A 27,217-nucleotide genomic window follows, 5' to 3' on the forward strand; every position below is an offset into this window, starting at 1 on the left:
GAATTGTGATATCTCTGCTATAGATGTAGATCATGTTTGTCAGCTTTTCCTGCTTCATTAATTCAAGTCATTGCTTACGTTTAGTGCTATACAGTTTTCAAAACACAAAGAATTTAACTTCCATGGTTTAAGTATATTATTAATGATTGTATTATAACCATGATAGAAGTTCAGAAGGATGGTGGTAAAAGTTCGGAAGGTAAATATAATTGATGTGCTAATAATAAGATGCTTTGCTGCCATGTTATATCTGAATCATTACCAATCATCAAATTAACCTTAGGCTGTCTGAAAAGTCTGGCTTATAGTTATTGAGTATTCTGAAAATTCAGTAAAATCAATTGCTTTTTAGTGGATAGGATAAGTCCTTAGTTAAAAATATATGAATAAGCATTTGATTATAGATAAAATTTGTAACAGCTTGAAAAAAGCACGCTGATGGTAATTAACACTTCAAAATAGAAAATAAGGAAGTGGTATTATATTTATATTTTTCTTACTCTTCCTGTTAAATCTCTTTTGAGATATCCTTAACACTGGCAGTAATTCAGAAAGGAAATGAAATACATAAATCTATTAATCTACAGGTAGCTTCTTATAGCTGTTAGAAGATGTGAGAAAAAAAAAATTTTAGTTTAATATTCAAAACGTTATTGCCATGAGTTTTATTCATCTTTACCAAACTTTGTTCCTTGTATTTCTAAGAAACATACTTTTGAAAAATAAAGTGGTAATTTTAAAACTTTTAAACATTCACGGTTTTTTAAAAAATCAGTATCATTATAAATGGCATAGTTCAACTTTTTAAATATACTCAACACCATCTCAAAATATTACTAAAATATTTTTACTAATTTTTAATTTGTTTTAACAAAAACTACCTGATTTTGTTTAATCTCTGGAATTTATTTTAAGAACTTAGAGTTCCAAAAAGCTGGTATGCTAATTTTCATTATTCTGTTTTATTAGAGTTAGTAATGGAATAGTTTTTAAATCTAAGTGTTTCCTCTTTTGAATAACCAGTTTTACCTCATTCAGCTAAGAAAATCATTTTAAAATTTATGCTCATTTCTGTTTTCTTTTTTATTTATGAGTTAAAAACTTGTTAGGAGCTACAGACTTTTTATAAATGACAATAATTCTAAAGAAGGGCCAAGAGGTATGTATTTAAAGCCTCGAGAGTTCTTTAAGACTCACTAATTTCTGTAACCAAGGATTAAACTTTGATGGTGTATTTTTTCCTTTGTTCAGTATCATACTGTCATCATGTCACAATTTTCACAGGGTTATGAAACATGATGGTGAATGTTTGAAGGACCAGCTATGGGGAGGGAGTGGGTGGTGGGTGGATGTTTAGGGGAGATGGTTTCTGTAGTGTACAGGTCCCAGCAGGGGGCGTGCTGACAAAATGCCTTAAGGCAGCGTGTTCTAATGTCTGCACAGGAAGAGGTAATCAAACCATGTGCTCGCCTCTGGCCCGTGTATATTCACGGGGCTCACAGAGCAGACCTGCTTTCAATTGTCAGCAGGTACTCCTGCCTTTCTCATTTTTGAGGCGTCTTTAAAGTAACTGGACTTGGAGGCAGAAAGCCACAATATTAACTGTCCAGTCTCATTCACAGCATGATCCTTTGCACAGAAACTTGTGCTTTTACCTCTTTTGCTCAGGCTACAGGCTACATTGTGTGATATGTCAGAAACTTAAATTTTACTAAAATGACCCCGTTTTTGCATTTAACAAATCCCCAACTTGGACCCTTCCTTAAAACTTGAGGAGCAACTTAACTTGATTATATGAGGTCATTTTAGGTTCTTACTGGTGTAAAATGCATCAGGACTGCTTTGCTTATCAATTCCATTTTAACAACCCCTCCCCCATGGATTCTTATTCAGCTGGCAATTTATGTAATGGTATGGAAACTTAGAAGGAGGAGATTTCTAGAAAATAGGATCTTTCTGCCTAATCTCCAACCCAGATTTCTATTCCACATTAATAATTTAAAAGAAGTACCTTCTCCATGACTGTCCTGCATAACATTGTGAACTAGGCAAAACTTGTCTTGAGGCTCATCATCTTGCTTTCACTCTCCTGTTCCTGGTCAGAGTTCCCTGTCAGGAAAAGAGATCATGTAACTCATTCTCAATGACTGTTAAGTTGCTTTGAGTACCTTTACTGTGGAGATGCCTCAGGTACCACAAAAAAAAGACTGGATTTGAAGTCAAGGAGTGGGATTCAGGCCTGGTTCTCCCACTTCATAAGCTATATTCGTTTTATGAAATCAGTCACATTGCACACTTCAGAGCTGACATACAGCTAGTATGCTTCAGCTCAAGTGTTCCAGTTTTTAAAATATTCAAATATCTTCCTAGCTGATGGTACATGGCTGCTGCTCCAAGTTCCTTAGATGTCCTCCTGGAGACCTTCTCCCCACTTCTCCTGAGCACAGTAACTAAAGGTTTAAGGCCTTGTTGGGAGCCATGTGAGTCATCACCACCAAATCCTTGCCTTGTGGTTTGCCAGAAAACCTGCCTGTGCCCAGCAGAGGACTCCTGCAGGGTTAGCCAGCCCACTAGCCAGTCCCTACAAGAGTAACCATTATAATAGTAAAGGAAAAGAAAAAAAAAATGTTTTAAGTACCTACTTAAAATCCTTAAGCTGATTGTTCTTATTGAATAGTAACTTACGATCTAAGCGTTGTTCTTGCCATACAATACAGCTGAAACAAATTCCCCAACCTCTTTTTGAAATTGCTTTCATTGCCTTTCATTTCAAAAATGCAATCCTGATAATTTTGAAAATTGCCAAGCTGAATGTATCATCGATCAGTATGCTCCATAAGATCTTTAATGCTAAATTTTAACCCCAAGCGTTTTGAGTTTCTAAAAATACTTGGTTAAAAGGATGCAGCTGAATATAAGTGCTGCTATTTCTACTGCTGCAGAATAAAAAGGCAGTGTTGTCCCAGCCAACACAAAACGGACAAATTAGTTTCTTTTACTTTGAAGTAATGCCTGGTAGATGACCAAATTTTCTTCTTATGAAGGACAAAATTATCTCTAACCTGCAGCACATACTCTGTTAAGTACTCGGCACTTAATTCACACATATGGTTACGTTTGTGGAATGCAAGCCAAGAACGTGTAGTAGAGACAGTGCTCGAAGTCAGAGACTGGCAGTGAAGATGGGAGCATTCTCTTAACTGTTATCTTTATCTTTGTTTACATTAAAGCTCATGGTTATGCTTTTGTGTAATGACACATCCCAAAGGTGAATTTCAAACTGAAGTTTGCTTTCTTCTTCTCAAGGAATGTTATCATGATCATGCCTTACAGAAGTTTGCTAAGAGCTGCACATTGTTTGAAAGTGATTTCTTGGGTTTTTGTTTTTCCCAACTTATCTTCCTAGACCGATCCCGTTGAGAACACATATGTACGGAATCCGAACGTCAAGGTTAACATCCAGTCAAGGTCCACATCTCCTTCCACTTCTAGTGAAGCTGAGCCAGTTAAGGTGCCTCATTGGAGCAGTCTTGCTCCCCAACTGTTCACTTGTGTCAGGAAAGAGGGAATTGCAAAAAAACAAGTGAAATCTGACTCTTCTTTTAATCAAATGTATTATATAATAAGTCACAATATATTGGAGATCATTGCATTTGACTGATAATGTAAATAGGACTCTGAAACCAAAGTCGAAAGATGCCCCCTCCAGATTCAACCTAAAATAGACAAATACTTATTTACTTATAAAGGTAGTCTTTATTTTAAGTAGAGGACTATGCAGAACAGAAAGAAGGGTTATCTCACTTTTGGAATTGTCGGATATAAACTTGGTAGGCACCTGGCCGTTTCAGGTGCCATTCTCAGTAAATCTAGTAAGGTCTTCTACACAACTGTTACTTTGTAAGTACAGCTTAAAATGAAAATTGCCACTGCTGGCCACTGAATACTTTATTCTAACTGCTCAGTCAGCAAGAGGCATTCAACTGTATCGTGTCTTTTGATAGTACAAAAACAATGTTGTTTTGTACCTCCTGTTAGTCACTGGTTTCAAACAGCCAGTCGGCCAGTTTGCTCAACAGAGGTCCTTTCCTCACCAAGTCAAAAGCGTGTGTCATGCCTCAGGGAAGCCCTCCTGCCTCAAGATGCAATTCAGATTCTTCACTCAGCTCACAGTTCTGACACAGCCCCTTTGTTTCCTGAATTATCTCTAGAGCTATGTCTCGTGTTCCAAGAGAAGCAGTTAGTCCACTTTGGAAAGCTGTCTGAAGTGTGATTTGTAGTTAGATTCTGACTTGATTTTTTACAACCCTGTGACAGACTACCTCAGACTAGTTAAGTTGATGAGTCTCTGCTTTTTTTTAAATCATTGTTTTAATATTTCAAGTTTATACATCTTTTAATGCTGAAATATCTCATGCATACAGAGGTTATTAAATACACATGTAACTCACCCACAGATTTAACAGATGTGAACATTTTGCCCTGTCCTTTTCAAATTTGTTTTCAGAGAGAGAATATTTCAGAGTTGGAACCCCCTTTCCTATACCGTTCCCCTCTCTCCTTTCTCAGACTTATCTAAAAACCCTGAAACTGATGTGCATCTTCTCCTTGGTTTTACATTTCACTTCATTTATATCCATAAACAATGTATGAAAATGTTTGTTTTACATTTGTTTTACACAAACATAAATCTTCATTTTTTTCATTATGCTTTTGAGCTTTACTCATCTAGATACATGTCCCTTTAGTTGATTCATTATAACTGTTACATAATAGTTCATTGTATGAATATACCACAACCATTTATGTATTCTCCTAGTGTTAGATGTTTAGGTTGTTTTCAATTTTTCTTATTACAATCAGTGCTGAAGTGAACATCCTAGTATCTGCTTTTGCAGATATGCGGTTTGTTTAGCATATACTGGGAAGCTGAATTATTGGGTTGCGTGGTGTATGCATTTTCAACTTTAACTAGATCTTGCCAAATTATTTTCTACAGTGGTTGGACCAATTTTCTCTCCCACCAGCAATATGTGAGAGTTCCCCCATTTTCCCACATCCTCACCAATCCTTGGTACTGTCAGACATTAACTTTAGCCAATTTGATGGGTGTGGAGTGGCACTTTTGTTTTTAATTTGCATTTCCTTGATCTCAAGTATTCAGCATCTTTTTATGTTTATTGAGCACTGGTGGTTTGCCTGTTTATGTCTTTTGTCTGTTGTTCTATTGAATTATTTTTCCTATATTTGTAAGTGTTCTTTATGTAATCTAGATACTAATCCTTAGCTGGCTATATGCACTGCAAATATTTTCTTCCAGTCTGTGCTTATTTTAAAATTTTATTTGGTGTCTTTTGGTCTTGCAACAGTGTTTATTTTGAAGTAGGCTTATATATATATATATATATATCAGTCATTTCCTTTATGACTTCTGTTTTTCATATCTTTCTAAAGCAGTTCTTCCCTATGCATATGCAGCATTTATAAATTTTCTTCCATACTTTCTTCTAAAAGTTTAAAATTTTTTATTTTATATGTTTAGGATCTTAAACTGAAATTTATTGTTACATATTATATGAAATGGGGTTCTAAATCTATTTTTCTCATATGAACAACCAACTCTACTATATTTCCCCCGTTGATCTGTAAGACTCTATTTATGTATATGGGTCTGTTTGAGGTTTCTTTATTCTCTTCAGTTCTTTTTGTCTATTCCTGCATCAGAATCACATTGTCTTAATTATTATAACCTTAAAATAATTGACCTAGTATAATCAGCCACTCCCACCCACCTTTTTCTTTTTCTTTCTCTTTTTGACCCTTTAGTTTTATATATGACTTTTAGAATCACTTTGTCAGGTTCCATGTAGGACCTTTGATTGAAATTGAATTGAATTTATAGATTTATCTGAGGAAAATTTACATCTTTGTAAACGGCTCTTTCCACCTATGAACATGGTATACATATCATTTAGATATTTTTATATCTTTCAATAAAGCTTTATTAATTTCTTTATGAATTTACTTCATATTGCTTATTACATTTGTTCCTAGGTACCTTAAAGTTTTTGTTGCTACAGGGAATGGAATCTTCTCCAAATATATATTCTTATGGTCTTCATGAACCCTCTTGAGCTTGTGTCCAACAGCCTTACTCCACTCTTTTTTTCCTAAACTTTTCTTGGGCTTTCTTTGTAAATTATAATGTCAGTTTTGTTTCCTATTGATTGTTTTTTGTTAACTTTTATGTAGTTTTGCAGTGTTCTTCTTTTGTCTCTCATGTTTACCTTTTTAAACATTAATTTATAAATTGGATTCAAAACTTTTTCAAGCTATTTAAAGGTAAATTTAAATTAGAACTAAACTCACAAGCAGAAAACTCTGAGAAGCTCAATTCATTTCCATTTTAAGGTTATAGGGCATAGAAAATACTCTGTTTATGTAGTAACAAAGGCAAAGAGAGATCATCTATTTTTCTCTTGATATTTTAGACTATTCTATAACTTTATTCAAAGCTAGCTTTTTCCTCCTGTTTGCTTGCTTATTAGCATCCGAAAATGAAGTAATTCTTTGTGCCTTTTTTTTAATACTTTGCTAATTAAGTTATGTTTCTTTTCCAGTAAAATCAGTGTTTCCTTTCATTGAAAGAAATATCTTACATTAATATCATCTAAAGATATGTCTTTTAACTTTTAAATTTGCATATTAAGCCCTGAATTCCAATAATACTAAATTGTTTAACTCCATTCTTTGGAAATTGATTTCTGCACAAAATCCCACTAATCAATCTCCCTCTCTCTTTTCTCTCTTTCTTTCTACATACACACATAAACACACACAAATCTACTGAATTTTGTTCTATACATGTAACATGCATTCTGTATATAGAAGTTAGGAGTTAAAAGAATCTTTAAATATTTTGATTATAAATCCTGCTTTAAAAAAAATACTTTTAAGAATGTGGCATTTTCAGATGAACTTGAAAATTAATATCCTCATTTTTATTTGGGCTATATGCTGTGTTTTGTTTTCTTCTGTGGATTCTCTTTTCTGAATCATTTCTTTTTAAATTTCCAGACAATTTTTTTTTTTTTTTTTTTTTTTGCTACTTGAACAACTATTTCATTTGTAGACATTTCAGGCTGAAATTTAAATTATCAACACTATGAGAAATTTAGCTTCATTGAGATATTTTTTGCCTTATCGATGTCTTGCTTGGCTTTATTTACTTTGACTTATTTTTAGTTATGTTTGAAATAGATGGAGTGTTTCATGACATTTATTTCCTTTTTTGCTTCTGGATTCAGACTGTAGACAGTACTCCTCCTCCAGTTCACACACCAACCTTAAGGAAAAAGGCATGTCCTGGTTCAACTGGCTTTCCAGCTAAGGTACTCAATCTTAGATATAAGCATGATGTGTTCTGAAAAAACAAAAAAACACGAATAGTGGTTATATTTGCTGTGGATTTTACCATTGGTTTCCTCAAAATTGCAAACATAAAAGTAAATCTTATATGACCAGAAATAACCCTGCTAAGAAAGGTAGGAAGAGTGATGTAAAGTTTGTTCTGTTTTTCTTCCATCTTTTGTCTATTTTTAATAATAATTTTAATCTACAAATTATAAAAATTGAAAATGGAGGGGCTTTATTGAAGTGCATAGTTTGGTTTGGTCAGTTTTATTTATTAGTGGAAAAGCCTGACAAGTTGGAAGTTTTCTGCCTTTTCTTTTTTTATGATTTCTGAGCTTTTGAAAGATTACTGTTTTTAATGTATATTCTCCTTTTGCTTTATGCTCTTAAGGTTTTTTCAGATCAGTTTTGGACACTAACAAATTGAAGGAGAAATAAAATCACCAGATAAACCAATTTTTTCAAAATTCCAAACAATTTTTCATTACTAATTGTTCCCATTTTAAATATAAAACATAGAATACATAGTAGTGAAAGAAGGTGCAACTTGAATAGACCATAAGCACAGCATTAGCATGCACTCAAATGCATGTTGGATTCAGGAGAAAGACTACAGACCTGCAAAGTTCAAAAGAATGCTAGGTTTTTGTTTTGCTAGTTCTTTGGGGTTATACTCTTATTTTTATATCTACATGAAAATAGCCTTAACATCATTCTTGAAGTATTTATATAAATATTTATGGAATTAAATGTTTTAAAAGACCTCTAAATTATCAATTAAAAAATAATATAAAGAGCAGCATCATAATTGTATCTACAGTTTACTGAATAGGACTATGGTTCAGACATTATCTATCTACTATATTATTATTTCTCTCACTATTATTTCTGTCTGTGTCTAAAAGTTTCTAATTCAATTCTTACTACAGTGTTTGAAGGTATCTAATATGTCTCCATAAAGCAGAAAACTAAGGCTTAGAGAAGTTAACTTTCCAAATGTCACACAAATAGTAAGCTAAAGGGTCAATATTTGCATGGAGATCTGCACATTTCTAAGTATTTCTTTTAAACAATATCTACTATTAATGTTAGATATGCAGTTAACAAACACATAGTTATACCATAATTTGAGAAGGTTTGGGGTTCTAGAAGACACAGATTGGTATTACTTATCTGGCATAGTTAGTTCATGTAGGTAGTACAATAAATGGAAATTTCCAATGAATAGAAATTATTGCTTCTATACTTGCTGTCTTTTTTGTGGTCTCCTTGTTTCCATCTTCCTAAATTCAGTGTTTTGAAGTCTGCTATTGTAAGGAGTAGTGCTTAGAGGATGCATTGTAAAGAAGTTGAGGCCACTCAGAAGAATCTAAGATTGAAGTTGACAAACTACTGAGAAAGAGAAACATTTAGTGAAAAATTCAGGTGAATTATTTTTTCATTCTATTCAACATAACTATCACTGAAGTATTGATTATGGTAGAACATGAAGATTTAGTTGCTTATTTCAAGCTCCTGCAGTGAAATTCTAGAAACTGGAAAACAAATGTTCTCCCTTCCCAGAACAGAAAGCCTGGATAAACTGCAGAGTGAGAGGTTGGTGCATCTGAAAAGCTAATAAAAGTTACAGAAGTATAACTGGCATAGAAGAAAAACAAGCTGAATAATCTAGGCTACACAGAGCAAAATTCTGAGGCCAGAATATGAATTTAAAATAGGCACAATAAGTATCTGAATGAAACTTTTTTTTTAAAGGAAGTATATTGGTCACATGGAGTGGCATAAGGCATCTAGGAAGAAAAATAATTTGCAAGTGCTCATGTGAAAATATAACTGCTGGAATAAAGAACTCAGCAGATGGCTTTAACAGCATGAGCAAACTAGATGTAGGAGAAGAACAAGTTATTGGGGTGGAAGATGACGTGGATGATACAACACATGACAGAAATAGTTTCAGTATCTCTGTAGTAGGACTTGGAAGGGCAGAGAAAAAAATAGAAGCACTTGAAGAAATAATCCCTTAACATTTCCCAGTAATTAAAGATGAAAAACCTCATTGAAATACATCATTATGTGCTAAAGAGAATAATTTTTTAAAATTTACACTTACACACGTTATAGTAAAATTTAAGGATATCCTAGATTAAGAGAAAATCCTAAAAACTTTCAAAGACAAAGTTATCTGTAAAGAAAAATTAAATTGGTAAATTTAGTGTTCTCAACAACTCTAAAGGCAAGAAAACAATTAAGATTAATGTTCAAAGTGTTGAAGAAAAAGAACTTTGAACCTTAAAATTTTAACTCAGTTATAATATCACTTAATTGTGAGAGTAAGTTAGAAATATTTTCATGTATACAAGAACTTAGTAAATTTATTATTTTAAAAACTTATCTGAAAAAAACTCTTTTATACATTAAGAACATACTATCAGGAAGGGAAATTAAGATAATAGCCCCATTTACAGTTGCATCAAAAAGAATAAAACACCTAGGAATAAATTTAATCAAGGAGATAAAAGATCTGTTCACTGAAAACTGTAAGACATTGATGAAAGAAACTAAAGAAATGTATTATATGTTCACAGATTGGAAGAATTGATATTGTTAAAATGTCTATACTACATGAAGCGATCTATAGATTCAGTGCAGTCCCTTTCAAAATTCCAGCAGCATTCTTCACAGAAATAGAAAAAACAATGCTAAAAATTTGTGTGGAACCACAAAAATCCCCTCAAATAGGCAAAGCAGTCTTCAGAAAGAAAAATTTGGAGGCATCACATTTCCTGATTTCAAACTGTATTACAGAGCTGTAGTAACCAAAACAGTCTGGTACTGGCAAAAAAACAGACCTATAGATCACTAGAACAGAAAAGAGAAGCCAGAAATAAATATGATGTATCTGTTCAGCAAACACATATGATCAATTAATTTATGACAAAGGCATCAAAAATATACAATAGGGAAAGTATAGTCCCTTCAATAAATGGCACTGGGAAAACTGGGTATCCACATTCAAAAGAATGAAACTGGACCACTGTCTCACACCATACACAAAAATCAACTCAAAACAGATTGAAGACTTGAACTTAAGATAGGAAACCATAAAACTCCTAGAAGTAAATGGTGGGTAATCTTGACATTGGTCTTAGGAATGACTTTTTGGATTTGATATCAAAAGCAAAGACAATGAAACAAAAGCAAAGATGAATAAGTGGAATTACGTCAAAGTAAAAAATTTCTGCACAGCAAAGAAAACCATTAACAAGTTGAAAAGGCAACCTATGGAATGAGAGAAAATATCTGTGAGTCATGTCTGGTAAGGCATTAATATCCAAAATACAGAAGAACTGATACAACTCAATAGCCCCAAAACAAGACAAAAAAACAGCCACATCATCCAATTCAAAGATGGGCAGAGGATCAGAATAGACATTTTTCCAAAGAAGACATACCAAAAAATGGCCAAAGATACATAAAATGGCGCTCACCATCACTAATCATCAGGGAAAGGCAAATCAAAACCACAATGAGATCCCACCTCACACCTGTTAGAATGGCTGCCATCCAAAAAGCAAAGAGATAACCAGGTGTTGGCGAGGATATGGAGAAAAGGGAACTCTACTGCCCTGTGGGTGGGAGTATAAATTGGTGCAGCCACTGTGGAAAACAGTATGGAGGTTCCTCACACAACTAAAAATAGAACTACTATATGATCCAACAACTCCACTTCTGGGTGTATACCTTAAGGAAACAGAATTACTATCTCAGAGATTATATGTGCCCCCGTGTCCAGTGCAGCATTATTTACATTAGTCAAGATGCAGAATAACTTGTATCCACTGACCGAGAATGGTTGAAGAAAATGTGATGCGCGTGCGCGCGCGCACACACACACACACACACACACACACACAACGGACTATCATATGGCCATAAGAAAGAGGAAAATCTTGCAAATTGTGATGACACGGATCGACTTTGAGGGCATTATGTTAAATAAGAGAAAGACAAATACTATAATGACCTCACTTATATATACAATCTTAAAAATTCAAACTTGTAGAAATGGAGTATTGGTTGCTAGAGGGTGGGGTTGGAAGATGAGGGAAAAGGTACACACTTACAGTTACAAGATAAGTTCTGTGGACAAATGGAATACATGGTGACTATAGTTAACAACACCATATTGTATATTTGAGACTTGAAACTTGCTAAGAGAGTAGATCTTAAACATTCTCCTCACAAGAAAAAAAATCACAACTATCTGAGGTGATGGATGTTAACTTGGTAATCATTTTGCATTATATGCATGTATCAAGCCATGATGGGGTATACCTTAAACTAATATATTTTATGTCAGTTATATCTCAGTAAAACTGGGGGGGGGGTAAATATTCTTGGAGGAAATTCTCCATCAAAAGGAGATATAAAGGGTGCCTGGGTGGCTCAGTTGGTTAAGCGACTGCCTTTGGCTCAGGTCGTGATCCTGGAGTCCCCGGATCGAGTCCCGCATCGGGCTCCCAGCTCCATGAGGAGTTTGCTTCTCCCTCTGATCTTCTCCCCTCCCGTGCTCTCTTTCACTGTCTCTATCTCAAATAAATAAATAGCATCTTTTAAAAAAAAAGGAGATAGAAAGCTATGAGACCACTGTGAGAGACTTGGGAAGTAAGGTGATTATCTCACAGCACTGTGCTATGGTCTGTAAAAACAAGCACCCTCACTCTACAAAAGTTGAAGAGAAAGGAAATACATAATCAAAGCTGTCCAGAATTAATGTAAATACAAACACAGAGGAGGCTAAATGTAAGGATCAGATGAGGTGAGCTTAAGCATTTTCTCATCTGGGGAGAAGCTACAGAGACAGCATAGCACAGTAGGTTATTGTGGTGGGTTCCTAGCAGGGCCTTCTAAGTTACTGTCACAAATTAGCTGTGTGAACTTGAGGAAGTTACTCTTCCTTGCTTCCATTTCCTCATCAGGAATGAGTACAATCATAGTATTCATTTCACTGGAATCTTTGGCGTATTAAAGAACCTTAATATTTATAAACACCTTAGAGCAGTACCTGACATAGTAGTAGCATATAAATGTTTAAACAAATATTGGTAACTTGATAAGGAAAGTAAGCACAAGTCTGAATCTTAAGTTGAAAGGAATAAATAGAAAACTAGCATGTAAACTGTCATATTTATAAGGAAATGCTATTCGTTGAATGAAGGCAGGAAAGAGAAAAGAAAGGAAAACATGGTGACCTGGTGCTCTTAGCTGCAATAAATTGCCTCAAATCCTAATGGCTTAGAAAATTTTTATTATGCTCAGTTTCATGGGTATGAATTTGAGAAGGGCTCCAGTGGGGAACTCTGGCAGAGGGTCTGCTGTGTGGATGTGGTCCTCTGGGAGCCGAGGCTGCAAATGTATGGAGGTTCAGCTGTGCGTGCAGGATGGCTTGCTCCCATGACAGGCAGCTGATGCTCAGGGTCTGTCCATATGACAGCCGCAATCTTCCTAAGTGGCGGCTGGCTCCCCAGAGGGAGCCTACTGTGAGAGCCAGTGAGAAGTTGCATGGCTGAAAGCAAAGGTGGATGGAAGGGAAGAAAATAAAGGAAAGCAGAGATCACAGTTATGTACTGTAATATGGAATTTAAGGTGTAAAACACCAAATGGCACGAAAGAGGACGTTGTCTGCTAATAAAGGGAATAATAAAGAATGATCATGAATGTGGATGGTCCTCACAAAGGAGCCCTAACCTATACACAACAAGAACTGAGAACTTGGGAGAGTAGGTTAGAGGCAGATTGGATATTTTAATTCACATTCTCAGACAATATAATAGAGAAAATGCAGGACAGAGGACAGAGGGCTAATATCTGTATGCATCAAGAGCTTTTATAAACAAGGGGATGAACATGTGATAGTTAAATGGCCAAAAGCCAGGCATAGGCCAATGAAAACTTAAAATGACTGAGAGTGAAAAGCTGGTCAGACTTACGAGAAGTTGGAGAAAAGCAGAATAAAGTAATAATGAGCTACCTCTTTACATTTGTGGTATACATACCCTTGTTATCACCAGGATACTGTGACACATTATAGGATGGAAATGTGAATCAGTACCATTTTTTTAAATACAATTTTAGAACATATTAATGACAAATATTTGACAGTGAGTCTCTAGAACCCAGTGAGTGGAGGGTAGAGGATTCTGGGAACTTGGTCTCTGTGGCAGCATGGTTTTTGAATCTCACTGAATCTCCATAAAAACGGACCAACTGGGGAAGTATTGGAACTTAAAAAAAACAAAAATGTACAGATGAGACCTGAACAGTAAATGAGAAGATTTTCCCACAAACTTCAAAATACAAACTGATAGGAAAAAAAAAAAAGTCATCTGTAAGACCCCCCATCACCACCCCTCACCATGGTATTAAACACTCTGCTAAAGAAAGTGGGATTCATGAAAATCCAGAGCCAGAAAATCACCAAAACACAAGTATGCACTGCTGGGCATCTCGAGAACAGATGAAACGGAGAGGATTTTGCAAACACCATCCTACAGGCGAGGACAAGGGAGGCAAGATGGTGGGAAGATGCGACAGTCCTCAAAACTGGATAGTCAGAACACCCTTCCAGATCACAGCCCCAGACTAAGAAGGGTCAGTGGGGAATGGGTTCACAATTGAGCGAGACAGGAAAGGAAAGAGAAAGTTCGGGTGATTAAGAAGAGGGGAGGAAGATCTCAGAAACCATGAGATGGTTTTGAAAAATCATTATATGCAAAGGCATGGAGCTGGAAAAATTACTCTGGCCCATCCCTCCCTTGCAGAAGTATAGGAAAAGTCATTTCACTTAAAAAGGAGGAAACCAGTCACAGTCAAATCTCACACCTACAAAAAGAGAACAGTATATCTTAAAAAATGAAAGTGTGCCAGAAACACATGTCTACAAAAGCAAGAAAAACTACAATCAATATTTCAGAAGAAATTAAGGAAATGATAGAAGCTGTGAAACAACAAAAATTAGAAATAGCAAACCTTAGAAATAGGAGTGTTGGAGAAAGCAAGGTTTGAAGAAAGGTGACAAAAATCCAGGGAAAGAATTAGAAATTAAGATGAAATATGACTGCAAGCATACAGATTGACCTATAAGAATTTGGAAGTAAATAAACTCAACAGATCACTTATGGAAATAGTAGAAAGATTTTTAAAATTTTTTTAGATCAAGAAATGAGAAAGGGCACCTGGATAGCTCAGTCAGTTAAGTGTCCAGTTCTTGATTTTGGCTCAGGACATCATCTGGGTGGGGACTGTAGGATCAAGTCCTGTGTGGGGCTCCATGCTCCGCAGGGAATCAGCTCACGGATTCTCTCTCTCCCTCTACCTCTGCTTCTCCTCCCACTTGCACCCACACTCTCTCTTCCCCCCTCCAAATGAATAAATAAATCTTTTTTAAAAGAAAAAAAAATGAGGGAAGAGGTTTAAAAAAAAAAAGGATTTAAGAAAATTGATGGACAGGGAAGAACAACAAAGAAGGGCCAGTGTTTATATAATAGGAGTCTCTGATAGAGACCATGAAAGCAGCAGAAAATACTAAAATCTGTGTTCAAGAAAATTTTCTAAAATAAAGCAGACTTGAAACTCATAACACAGAGGCACCCAGCATAGCCAAGAAAATCAACTCAGACAAAAGAAAACATATTCCAGTAAGCTCTTGGCCTATAAAAAAAAAAAGGATATTGGACAAAAGTGTAATAAGTCACTCAAGGGGGAAGAAAATAATGAAATTTTCATCAGACTTTTCAGTAGCAAGACTATGCCAGAAAACAACTCGGTAACTTTTTAAATGCCCTAGAAAAGTGTGAGTCCGAGGGTGTTTCTCCCTTTCTGACTTCTTGACAACTTTATTGAGATATAATTGATATTCAAAAAAATGCATGTAGTTTAAACAATTTGATGAGTTTGAGATGTCAAAGATCTTTAAGAATTTTAGGATTTTTAAGGAAATAAAGCATCCTTCCAAAATAAAAGCCATATAACAGCGCCGCTGGTGTAGTGGTATCATGCAAGATTCCCAAAATAAAAGCCATAGAGAAGTATTAAGAATGCACAAAAAGTCAAGAATTATTGTCCCCACAAGCCCTTCCTGAGGGGTACATAGAGGACAGGCTTCAGATCGAGCAGAATAATAAGGCACCCGACACCTCGAGGAGCAGGAGTGAAAAAGGGAGTCTAGAATGAGTTGGGGAATTGGTTCAAAGTCCATATAAAACACTGTTTTTGTAGCTCTCAGAACCAGACAGCTTACCCCCAACTCAGCAGTATGTTCATTTTGTGGAACAACTGAACCACAGACCACAGATTGAAGGACACCAGGTGCAGAGGTTGGTGAGAGAGGGGAGGTGTTGAACTAGGAGTAGGGAGATCTTACAGACGTCCGAAAGCTGAAGGTGAGGCTCCAAACCCCTTTCTTCTGCTTAGCTCCCAGAATGTTGGCTGTTGGCTTTATCATCTCCCTCTTTACCTCCCATCCTGGGAAGATTTCAGTGGAGTTTTTGAAGAAATTGAATGACCCAGAAAAGACTTAGGGATAATGGCAGCTGAGAACCTAGTGAGATGGGTGAGTGTGCATTGATGGCGTGTGCAAGCGCGTGCACCCATGCACACGCACAATATAAATAAACCTTCCAGTCAGCTTTTTTACTGACTTACACATAAATGTAAGCAAATTCCCAACGATCAGAAGACATTTCAGGAAATCCTCCAGCAAAAGGAAGAGATACAAACAAAAATATGTCACATTCAAATGACTAGGGATCAAAATGGCATTATACTTAATAGCAAAATGGAAAGGACAATTGGAAGGTAAAGTGATTGCGAGACAGATTTTTGATTCCCTGTCAAATGTTTAATCAGTTTAGGGGGAAATAATAGCATTTTCAGAAATTGGAGATCTTCTAAAAGTGTTATCACCTATGCTCTGCTTTCTAAGTAAACTACTAAGAAATGAGTTCCACCAAAACACAGGAGGAGATGGAGAAATAGGCATAGAGTCCATTGGAGAGAGAATCACATACAGATCTGTTGACAGACTGAAGCCTGCAGCTGAGTCGGGAATAGGGAAGCCGAGGGCTCCAGGACAGTGTCTTCAGATTAGATAAACACTGGATGGAGGAGTCTTGAAGGCTTCTTTCCTCACTGTTTGACCACGTGGTAAATAGATTCAAGGAGATTTTGCCATTCTTTTAGAGAATCTAGGGCTAATTAATGAAAGAGACCTAGAAAATTAAGTTTAAAAGAGGGACGGCATCATTGGTTTCAGAAATATCAAAAGATTATGCAAGAAAGATGGAACCATAATGTACTTCTCGACTCACTGAATTCTAATTCCAAGTTCCTAATAACTTGAATGCTAAGTGCAAAGTTTAACCCAAGACTGTGCTTTGAAAATATTGAGGACATGAAGGGAGTGGCTGATTTAACAGTGCTCAGTCCTCCTCTTCCATAATAGGAAGTCAATATAATACCTCAAATCAAAAAAAAGCAGGATGGGCTTGCCTCCCTCACCCACCTCACCTCTACCCCCCAGATACAGAAGGAGGCAAACAGCTGCAAAAGTTAAAAGCAATTGCCTCTACGAAAGAGGACTTGGAGCAGAGGGGTGCTTCAGTTTTTATTATAAGCATTGTGATACTGTTTTACTGTGTAAACCGTGTATGGGTATTAGTATGATTCGAAAAACTAAAAACGTACATAGGAGAAAATGGGAAATTCTTTGTGGTTAGGCAATGAATGTAAGATCTCAGATCATGGGGCACCTAGGTGGCTGAGTGGGTTAAAGCCTCTGCCTTTGGCTCAGGTCATGGTCTCAGGGTCCTGGGATCAAGCCCCGCATCGGGCTCTCTGCTCAGCAGGGAGCCTGCTTCCCTTCCTCTCTCTGCCTGCCTCTCTGCCTACTTGTGATCTCTCTCTCTGTCAAATAAATAAATATTTTTTAAAAAAATCTCAGATCATGAGCATAAGGTGAAAATATTGGTGGTTGCTATTACATCACAATTAAAGATGCTTGTGCAGCAAAAGCTTTGTTAATGGGGGCTAACAGGCGGTGACTCCTGGTGAAAGATATTTGCAATATTTAACACCAACAAGGGATTAATTTCTAGAATATGTAAGAAACTCCTACACCTCTATATAGAAAAATCAGAAATGCAGTTGAAAAACTGGCAGATGATATGAATAAATAATTCCCAAAAAAGGAAATCTAATGGTTAATAAGCATATGAAGAAATGTCCAACTTCATTAGTAAAAAGTGAATAATTTGAAAATTATCACTTTATACTCACCAGATTGTCAAAAACTAAGTAAAGTAACATCAAAGACATGAAGAAGCAGGCAGCTTCACACACAGGTGTAAATCCTGTTAGACTGGGTGTCAGATCTTGTGGGGAAGGGTGGGGAGTGAATCATCAGGGAGGGGTGGAAAAAGCAATAAGGCAAAATAGAATCAGAACGGGACCTCTACCAAGCTCTGTGATGACATTTTGCGCACTGAAGGTTAACTCGGTTTTGTGCACCTAAGGCTCCTCCTCCCAAAATGAAATTTACTTCATGTTTTTTAAAAGATGAAGGAGTGAGTCTGTAATTACAACAAAATAATTAGAAGTGCTTAAAAAGGGGAAAACCTTTTTAAAATTTTATTTTTATCCTTTTTTTATTTAAATTCAATCAGCAAACATATAATACATCATTAGTTGCAAATGTAGATTTCAGTAATTCATCAGTTGTGTATAACACCCAGTGCTTGTCACATCACAGGCCTTCATGGGGTTTGTATGAGGTAAACACTTCTTGTCATTTATCAGTGATAAAATTCTCACGATCAACAGTGAGGGTTAAGCTTTTACCAGGGATCATAATTGGTTCTACTGTGTTGTCCCAGCTTCTGTCAAAGACCTTTTACCTTCTCCAGTGATAGCTTGAAGTACACAACACAGACAAAATTGGAATAGAAGGAATAGAAGAGAGCCCTTCTTTCTGTCCACCTTTTTTTTTTTTTTTTAAGATTTTATTTATTTGACAGAGAGCGATCACAAGTAGGCAAAGAGTCAGGCAGAGAGAGACGGAGAAGCAGGCTCTCTGCTCAGCGGGGATGCTGAGGCAGATGTGGGGCTTGATCCCAGGACCCTTAGATCATGACCTGAGCTGAAGGCAGTGGCTTAATCCACTGAGCCACCCAGGTGGCCCCTGTCCACCTTTAAAAAAAAAAAAAAAAAGATTTTATTTATTTATCTGACAGTGAGTGAGAGAGGGCATGAGTGCTAGTCAGGGAGGAGTACAGGGAGAGGCAGAAGCAGACTCCCCACCAAGCAGGGAGCCCAGTGTGGGGCTTAGTCCCAGGACTCCAGGATCACAAACTGAACTGAAGGCAGACGCTTAACCGACTGAGCCACCCGGCACTCTTCTGTCCATCTTTTTGAATATCGAGTTTATAGTTAATTCTCAGTTTACTCCAAATGATCACATAATCTAAAAACTCTAACCTGGGTCCATGCTTTAGGTTTAATGCCCCCTTCCCTAGATTTTTTTCCTTCTTTTTCTCCTCTTCAAACTACCCTTTGGATAAGTATTAGAGTTTAAATACTGACCAGGAGGCAGAAGGGGGTCTTAGAAAGATCGAAAGGCAAGTAATCTGGACCCTAGGAGTGGATCCGTGTATCTCTCTGTTACTGCTCCTCTCTACTCCACCAAAACCAAATAAATACAAAATCCTACGGTGTAATGCCTAGAGGTCAGTGCCATCAGAATCATTATCTTTAATTACGTTGTTTTATACTGTCCATTGAGATCAGTGAAACATGATCCCACACTTTAATCAGCACCTACCAGTTGATTGGCTGGTTAGTTGAATAGTGCTCAAGAAAGCATTTTTGTTTCCCAGCATACTCGGTTAAAATTATGACATCCTGAGTAGATCTCTTGGAGGGGAGGGCAGTGTGTAATGTGTTTTGTCAGCAATTGCATGGGTATTGTCGAGAATTGCTGTTAAGGTTTGATGTGGCCATAGTTGTTATTACTGATACTCCAGACCTCTCTGTAATCCCTTAGAAGAAAGAAGGAAGTTGCCTCTCTTAAGCCGTTGATCAGTTCTCTTGTTGTGATAAAAGCTTCCAGAGCAATCAGTAGACTAACTTTGCCTTTTGCCATAATTTTGAGCAATTGAAAAAAATGCTAAAAATTTTACTCTGGATACTTCCTCAAAGAGCAAAAAAATAAGAGTAAACCTTGGTATACAGGAAAAATACTGAGCAATATTTTATATGATATTAGCAAACCGGGTACTTGTGTTTTTATTACAGACATGGAAGCCCCTAGTCTTGGCCTAACCGTGTCTCGTGTAGTTTTCAGGTTTCTTAAGGAACATATTCTGCATGTTTTTAAATGATCAAACAGAATCAGACAGATGTAGGCTTGAATTTTAATTCTACCATTAACTATGTATCCATGAGTAACCGAGTCTCATTTCCTTTACCTGCATGAGGTAATATTACCTGTCTTTACAGGGATATTATTTCCATTAAATGAGATGATGCACATGGAACACTGGCACAGTGTCCCCTCGTTGGTCAGGGGTCAGGCTACCCAGGAGCAATTTTACAGTTGGTCTGCGGGCGGTCTGTGCTCTAGATGCGGTAGAGTCAGATCCTGGTGCTGCTTTGAAGCTTTTGTGGCATTTAAATCACACATCCCATTTGAGAAGAGTAGAATTTTTTTAAAACAATTTTATATATATTTTTAAAGATTTTCATTTTTATTTGTCAGAGAGAGGGAGGTAATAGAAGGAGAAGCAGACTCCTTGCTGAGCAAGGAGCCCAATGCAGGACTCAATCCCAGGACCTTGAGATCACGACCTGAGCCAAAAGCAAATGCTTAACCGACTGAGCCACACAAGTGTCCTGAATTTTGTTGTTGTTCTTGTTATTTTAAGATTTTATTTATTTATTTGACAGAGAGAGAGTACGAGAGAGGGAACACAAGCTGGGGGAGAGGCAGAGGGAGAAGTAGGCTTCCCGCCAAGAAGGGAGCCCAACGCGGGTATTGATCCTGGGACCCTGGACCATGACCTGAGCCGAAAGCAGACACTTAATGTGTGAGCCACCCAGGCACCCCCAGAATTTCATTTTAACTTAAATTTTAAAGCTTTGAATGGCCCCTTTACTTTGGCTTTTTTTTTTTTTGTAAGATTTTGTGTATTTGAGAGAGAGAGAGAGAAAGCATGAACGCGGGGAGGAGGAGAGGGGGGAGCAGACTCCCCACTGAGCAGAGAGCGCCATGGGGGTCAATCCCAGGATCGTGACCTGAGCCGAAGGCACATACATAACCATCTGAGCCACCCAGGTGCCAGGACTCTTTAGGTTTTGTTTGTATGTTTGTTTTTTTAAGATTTTCTTTATTTATTTTAGAGAGAAACAAGTTTAGGGAGGTGTAAAGGGAGGGGAAGAGAATCTCAAGCAGACTCCACCCTGAGTGCAGAGCCTGATGTGGGCCTCCATCTCATGACCTTGACATTATGAGCTGAGCCAAAATCAAGAGTCACTCAACTGACTGAGCCACCCAGGTGACTCTGATTATTCCCTTTGGGTTTTTAATATAAGTTAGTCTCAACTAAAATAACTACTACTTCAAACAGTATGTCTTGAGAATTCACATATTATTGGAATAGAATAGTGATCTTACTAGTTTAAATCAGTCACACATATAAAATAAATTATTAGCCAAATTGGTTTTCAAAAGTAAGTAACTATGTTCTGAATGCTCACTCTCTTCCAGCACTGTTCGAAACACTTTATGTTCACATATCCATCCAGATAACTGTTATTGATCCGATTTTATAGAATGAGGAAAGTAAGACACAGAGAAGTTAAGTATTTTGTCGTTAGGCTCACACAGCACAGTGAAAGGATGGTTATTACAATTCATTTATTATTAAAGCGTTCTAAGGGCTAATTTGGAGAGGAGAGTATGTTCTGGAGAGCTGCAGTCTACATGGACTTAGCACCAGATTGGATAGATAAGACTCGGAGAACTTTAGTGGGTTCTCAACAAGAAGTTTCAGGCTGCTGTCTGTCTCTAGAATAATGCGCGTGTGTGTTTATCTACTGAAGGGTAATACCACCTGCTTCCAATGAGGAAACAGATTCATTAAACATGTTCTTTGTTCTTGGTCCCATAGAATAAAATACTTGCTTTATAGCAGGGGCAAGAATTTTCAGTTACTCTTTGTTCTTCCTAAGAAGGTATAAAAGCATATTAAATTTCTGTATTCGTAAAGATATAAATATGTAACATTTCACTTAACTCTTTGGTGAAGAATAATTTGAAGAATTTGTAAATATCCTGAATCAAAATCTGTGAGCAAAATTAAAAAGCTACAGTTCATAACTTTTCTAATGGCGTTCAAGAGCAATTAATTACCTTGTCACTTCTTATATTATTTTTAGCATAACCTAGCTCTATATCGCCTAATAAAAATATGCAAAGAGCATAACTTACGGAAAGTTGTGAGAAATGAAAATAATTCACTCGACTTCTGTTTAGAAAACATCCTGGTAGCTCGAGTGGGGCCCGGAGATTTACAGTACAGAAATCCTTTAACTAATTGATGTTTTTAATAATCTGTGTATGTTTTTTATCCCTTTGTTTTACAGCGCAAGACCCATCAGTTTTTTGTCAAATCTTTCACTACCCCTACCAGATGTCATCAGTGCACCTCTCTGATGGTGGGTTTGATAAGACAGGGCTGTTCCTGTGAAGGTAAGAACAAAATAGCAAGAGTGTGATGTTAGAATCCTGGTGTTGGTTCCCTAAACTGTAATCACGTAGCTTTATTCCCCTTAAACAGTACGTAAGTGTCTGCTGGCTCTGCTCTTTCTGGTTACAGGAGTACAGATTATAAAGCAGGCACCTTGCTGCATGTTGAACAGGGGAGAAACCAGCTGGCCCCTAGAAACATTTTCCAGGGGAGACTTTGCTGTTGTGGCTCATTCATCTTTGTTGCGTTATTTGGGTGAATTTATGGTTCTGGGAAAGCATTAAGCTGAGTGATAGAAGACATAAAAGTTATCCTTGAATCTGTTCATTTAACTTCCACCTTGCTTAATTTCTCTAATACGAGAAATCATTCTTCAAAAGTAGGCAGTTCGGTATCTTTCCAGAAATTTTTTTTTTGAAGATTTTATTTATTTATTTGACAGAGAGAGATCACAAGCAGGCAGAGAGGCAGGCAGAGAGAGAGGAAGAAGCAGGCTCCCCGCTGAGCAAAGAGCCTGATGTGGGGCTCGATCCCAGGACCCTGAGATCATGACCTGAGCCGAAGGCAGTGGCTTAACCCACTGAGCCACCCAGGCGCCCCCTTTCCAGAAATTTTTAACTGTCTGCCACTTTGCCTCAAAAAGATACTTTATTCCTAGTATTTGTATCATTGGATTTTCCTTACCACTTGTTGACTCATTGATTCATCCATCGAGAATTCATGGAATTCCTGTCCTATACTTCTAGACACTGCAGTGTAGTCGTGGATGGGAGAAAAGACTGAGAGCCTGCCCTCTTGGAGCTCACATTCTGAGAGATGGGAGATCAGGGGTCATTTGAATAGAAAATGAAGTATATTTTTCTGGGCACCACTTTATTTTTCCTAAGACTTCTGAAATGTAAATGACTTAAATAATTATAATGGGATGCACTATTTGGGAATAGTATATTTATTTTATTTATAGTATATTTATTTTCAGTACCTTATTTGGGAATATAATTTTTCTAATCAAATGAAATTTATCACTATAACAATGCCTTGTGTACCATTTACTAATATATCTTATGAGAAAGGTAAAATAGTTGCTAGTTCAAATTCTAATATTAGTTTCCATTTCTTAGCCCTTAGGGTTGGAAGGGACTTTGAGGGGAAGATCATCAGGCCACATCAGAAGCAGGTGTTCCCCTTGTAGAATGTGCTTGTAGTTAGTCTGTATTTGATCACTTTGAATACTTTGAAGTAAGGGGGTGTTAATGGCATCTTAATGCAGTGCATTCTATGTTTGATGAGCTCTCACAGTCAAAGCAAAAGATCCAGATTGCATCATCTCAACTGGTCTTGTAGATGCATGGGTTTAGAGCCAAAGCAATGCTCTTGGGTTGAAAAGTAGATTTGAAAGTTCTGAGCAAACAAAGTGATGAATGGGAATGGCGTTTTCCTGGAAACACGCAGAGTGGAAAGAGTGCAGGTGTGAAGACAGAGCCTTAAGAAACAGCTCAGGGAAGGTAAAAGGTAAAGACAGTAAAGTAATCTGAAAAAGGAACGGCCTGTGTTATTGACCAGGAAGGTGTGATGGAAACCAAAGGAGAGAATTTGTGCAATATTTTAAGCTTTGTCCCATTTGGGATCTAGCCAGTACTTACAAATGTCATTTTTTAGGGGTGCCTTGATGGCTCAGTTGGTTAAGTATCTGACTCTTGGTTTTTGGCTCAGGTCATGATCTCAGGGTCCTGGGATCAAGCCTTGCAGCAAACTCCACACTCAGTGGAGAGTCTGCTAGAGATTCTCTCTCTCTCTCTCTCCCTCTGCCCCTCCCCTAGCACTCAGTGTCTCTAAAATAAATAAATCTTTAAAAAAAAATAAAATAAAAATACATGTCATTTTAAATGTATCAGAAAGAACCCTGGATAGCTAGCTACCTGGCTTTTAGGGTCCTTATCATTTCTTATGCTCAGAATCATTTGCAGTTACGTGGTGGGGTTTTTGAGGTCTCCCCAAACCCCCTTCTAGAGTCCCATGTCATGAAATTGTGCCTGTCTTTCCTGCAAAGCCTTATACACTGTGGGGCCACAGTAGACTCTGCCTAGGATTCCATAAATATTCTGGTAATGTGGTTACAGCTTCCAAAGATTACTGTCATTTTCACTTCTTCCTGATGGATTGAAATTAGATCTTGTATAGGACAATTATTTTGTTGCTTCCACTGCTATTTGTAGGTGAGATTTTTGCCTATTAGTAAAACAGTTTATAACTTGTTAGACACTTTACTTGTGAGCAAGATGTCTTACGGTAGCTTTGACAGTACCACTTCGTCTTGGCCCTCTGGTGGTTTCATAATGCCCATCAGTGGGTGTATGGTACATTTTCCTGTGTGCATACATTCCCGGGATGGTATCCCTTCAACTCCTCTCTTAATCTTTCCCAAATATTCTCCAGGACCAGCCCTTAGAGTAGGAAGTGTTGAAATGAATATTCTTAGTCTACAGCCCCTTCCAACAAGCTTAAATATTTTAACTTTTTTTAAAAGATTTTATTTATTTATTTTATGGAAAGAGAGTGGGTAGGGGGAGGGGCAGAGGAATAGGGACTCTCTAGCGGATTCCACCCTGACTGCAGAGTCCATTATGGGATTCAGTCCCACGACCCTGAGATCATGACCTGAGCTGAAATCAGGAGTTGGAGGCTTAACTGACTGAGCCACCCTGGTGCCCTACATATTTTGTCCCCCAGCCAGGTCTTGGTAAAACTTAGATATTTATTTTTGTTTATCCTGTTTCTTACGGTCTCAAGTTCATCATGTGCGTATCGGGTAGAAGTATCATGGCAGCGTGGTTGGTGGCTGGTGGGTTGGGCTCTGACCCCAAATGCTAGGGTTTGAATTCCAGCAATGCCACTCATGAGTCCTGTGACCCAGGGCAAGTCATATATAAATAGTAACTGTATCTCTCTTAGATTGTTAGAAAAATTAAATGCAGTCAATGAGGTTAACCATTGTTATGATCTTGGTCATAGCTGAAGTATCAGTAGTGAAACTAACAACTCCTAAAGTTTATCCTTAATTTGTATGTCTTTAATCATGGAACAGTTTCATTTTCAATAAGAAGGATTGTAAGGTTTGCCAGATATTGCAAAGATGTCAGGTAATTTCATGTCCATTAGTGACCCTGGCAAGAGAAACTCTCAGGGAAGATACCAAGTTGCAGTGAGAAGAAGCGTTAGAGAGAACTCTAGAAACTACTTTTTGGGATGCCAAGTTAAAATCAACTGTTGTATGCACAAGATTAGACTTTTTTTTTCCTATGTATTTGCTGCTCTTGATTACTAATGTTAATACAGAATAATAATATTACAATAATAAAAATCTTTACAATTTCCATTGAAATTCTTATTAGTAAGCAAATGAATCAGCTTCCCAAATGACAAAACAGTTTCTTTAAAACAAAGCCGCAGATAAGCATTCATCTAACATAGTCCCTTGAATGTAATGAGCGCTCAGTGAATTGTCTTTTTGTAGAAGTGAATTTTTATTGAACATTGTTTTTCCCCCCCCTTCCAAAGTGTGTGGATTCTCATGTCATATAACTTGTGTGAACAAAGCTCCAACTGCTTGTCCAGTCCCGCCTGAGCAAACAAAGGGTCCTCTGGGGATAGATCCACAGAAGGGCATAGGAACAGCATACGAAGGTCATGTCAGGGTAAGTATGATTAGGTTGGGTTAGATTAATCTTTTAAGGTTAATTAATGAGTGAAAATAAAGTTCAGGCACCTCACAAATAATACAGAAAATTAGGCAAATAAAATTCACCTAATAATCTGATTCATCCAGAGTGATTTGAAAACAAAAACCTGTACTTTGCTTGGAAATAAATTCCAAAATCTCTTATAGTTTTCAGTACTGCCCTTATCTTGTAACGACCAAGTGTTCAACTCTCTGTAAAGGAGTCTTTGGCACCTGGTCTTCCTGGGGAGGTGGTTGTATGCTTCTGAAGTGTGAGATCCTATCAGGCTGTTCTCTTACTTGTAATCCCAAATAGCATTTAACGTGTAAGCTGCATTTCATCGTACTCCCAAATGTGACTTTGACGCTACCAAGAAAGAAATCCATGAATGCTATTTTAATGAATTACTAGCGAAACGTAAAAACTTTGTAGAATAAAAAGCTATACAGTATTTGGAGAATGTGTTCTTACAGTTTCTCACGTCATCGGTGGTCTGTGCGTTCCATCTCTGCTTGACGCCCCCAGAGCGGCAGCTGGGACGCGTGTACGTTGTCTTTAGGTTTCCATCAGCTATGGAGGTAACAAAGAGGGTGTGATTGACATTTCAGTGTGAGTTGTTTCTGTTTCCCTGAAGATCCCGAAACCGGCTGGAGTGAAGAAAGGGTGGCAGAGAGCACTGGCTGTGGTTTGCGACTTTAAACTCTTCCTGTACGATGTTGCTGAAGGAAAAGCCTCTCAGCCCAGTGTCGTGGTCAGTCAGGTGATTGACATGAGGTGAGCTTTCGAAAGTGAAAATATTTGTACATTTGTGACATGGGAATAAAAAAGTGTCTAGTTTTTCATCCAGTTACATTGCCATACTTTTATTTAAATCTAATCTCATATTAATAATCTAATGTACTAATATTGCCAGAGTGATGTCATTAAAACCAGGAGGCAAGGTGTCATTATACGACAGGTTGGTGTGTGTCAAGTGAGTTGGGGCCTGGGCTCAGGGTAAAGGAGCAAAGTCTGAATCCAAAAGACCAGCATGAGATGGCTCGCCTAACGGGGCCTAATGTGTGGTGTTTCACTGTTACCTGAAGGTGTGGATCCTAATTCCAACATGAGGAAGGGGAGTACAAATTCCAACATCAGATAGGCTCTTAGAGGACATCGTGAGTCGGGAAACATCAGAATGAGTGCATCTCTGGAATATTTCTGGTCTCACTCTGCAGGCTCTTCCCCGCCCCATAGGGCGTTCTGATTTACCTGTGCTTGTAACTCCTGCACTCCCCTGGGGGA

General features: G+C 37.4%; 1 protein-coding gene across 13 annotated transcripts in view; it reads left to right on the forward strand.

Moving 5' to 3' along the window:
- CDC42BPA (CDC42 binding protein kinase alpha) overlaps positions 1–27,217 on the forward strand; it is a 329,012-nt gene that overhangs the window by 273,864 nt on the left and 27,931 nt on the right. For 6 of the 13 annotated variants that reach the window (XM_059412594.1, XM_059412582.1, XM_059412583.1 and 3 more), the window contains 5 exons: positions 3,407–3,511; positions 7,308–7,391; positions 22,111–22,216; positions 25,773–25,909; positions 26,568–26,707. In XM_059412594.1, coding sequence (XP_059268577.1) covers positions 3,407–3,511; positions 7,308–7,391; positions 22,111–22,216; positions 25,773–25,909; positions 26,568–26,707 — 572 coding nt within the window. The remainder of the gene's footprint in view (positions 1–3,406; positions 3,512–7,307; positions 7,392–22,110; positions 22,217–25,772; positions 25,910–26,567; positions 26,708–27,217) is intronic. The other 7 variants (XM_059412585.1, XM_059412586.1, XM_059412588.1 and 4 more) reach the window with 2 other exon arrangements.

This window comes from Mustela nigripes, chromosome 10 (assembly GCF_022355385.1).
Source record: "Mustela nigripes isolate SB6536 chromosome 10, MUSNIG.SB6536, whole genome shotgun sequence".
Taxonomy (NCBI): domain Eukaryota; kingdom Metazoa; phylum Chordata; class Mammalia; order Carnivora; family Mustelidae; genus Mustela; species Mustela nigripes.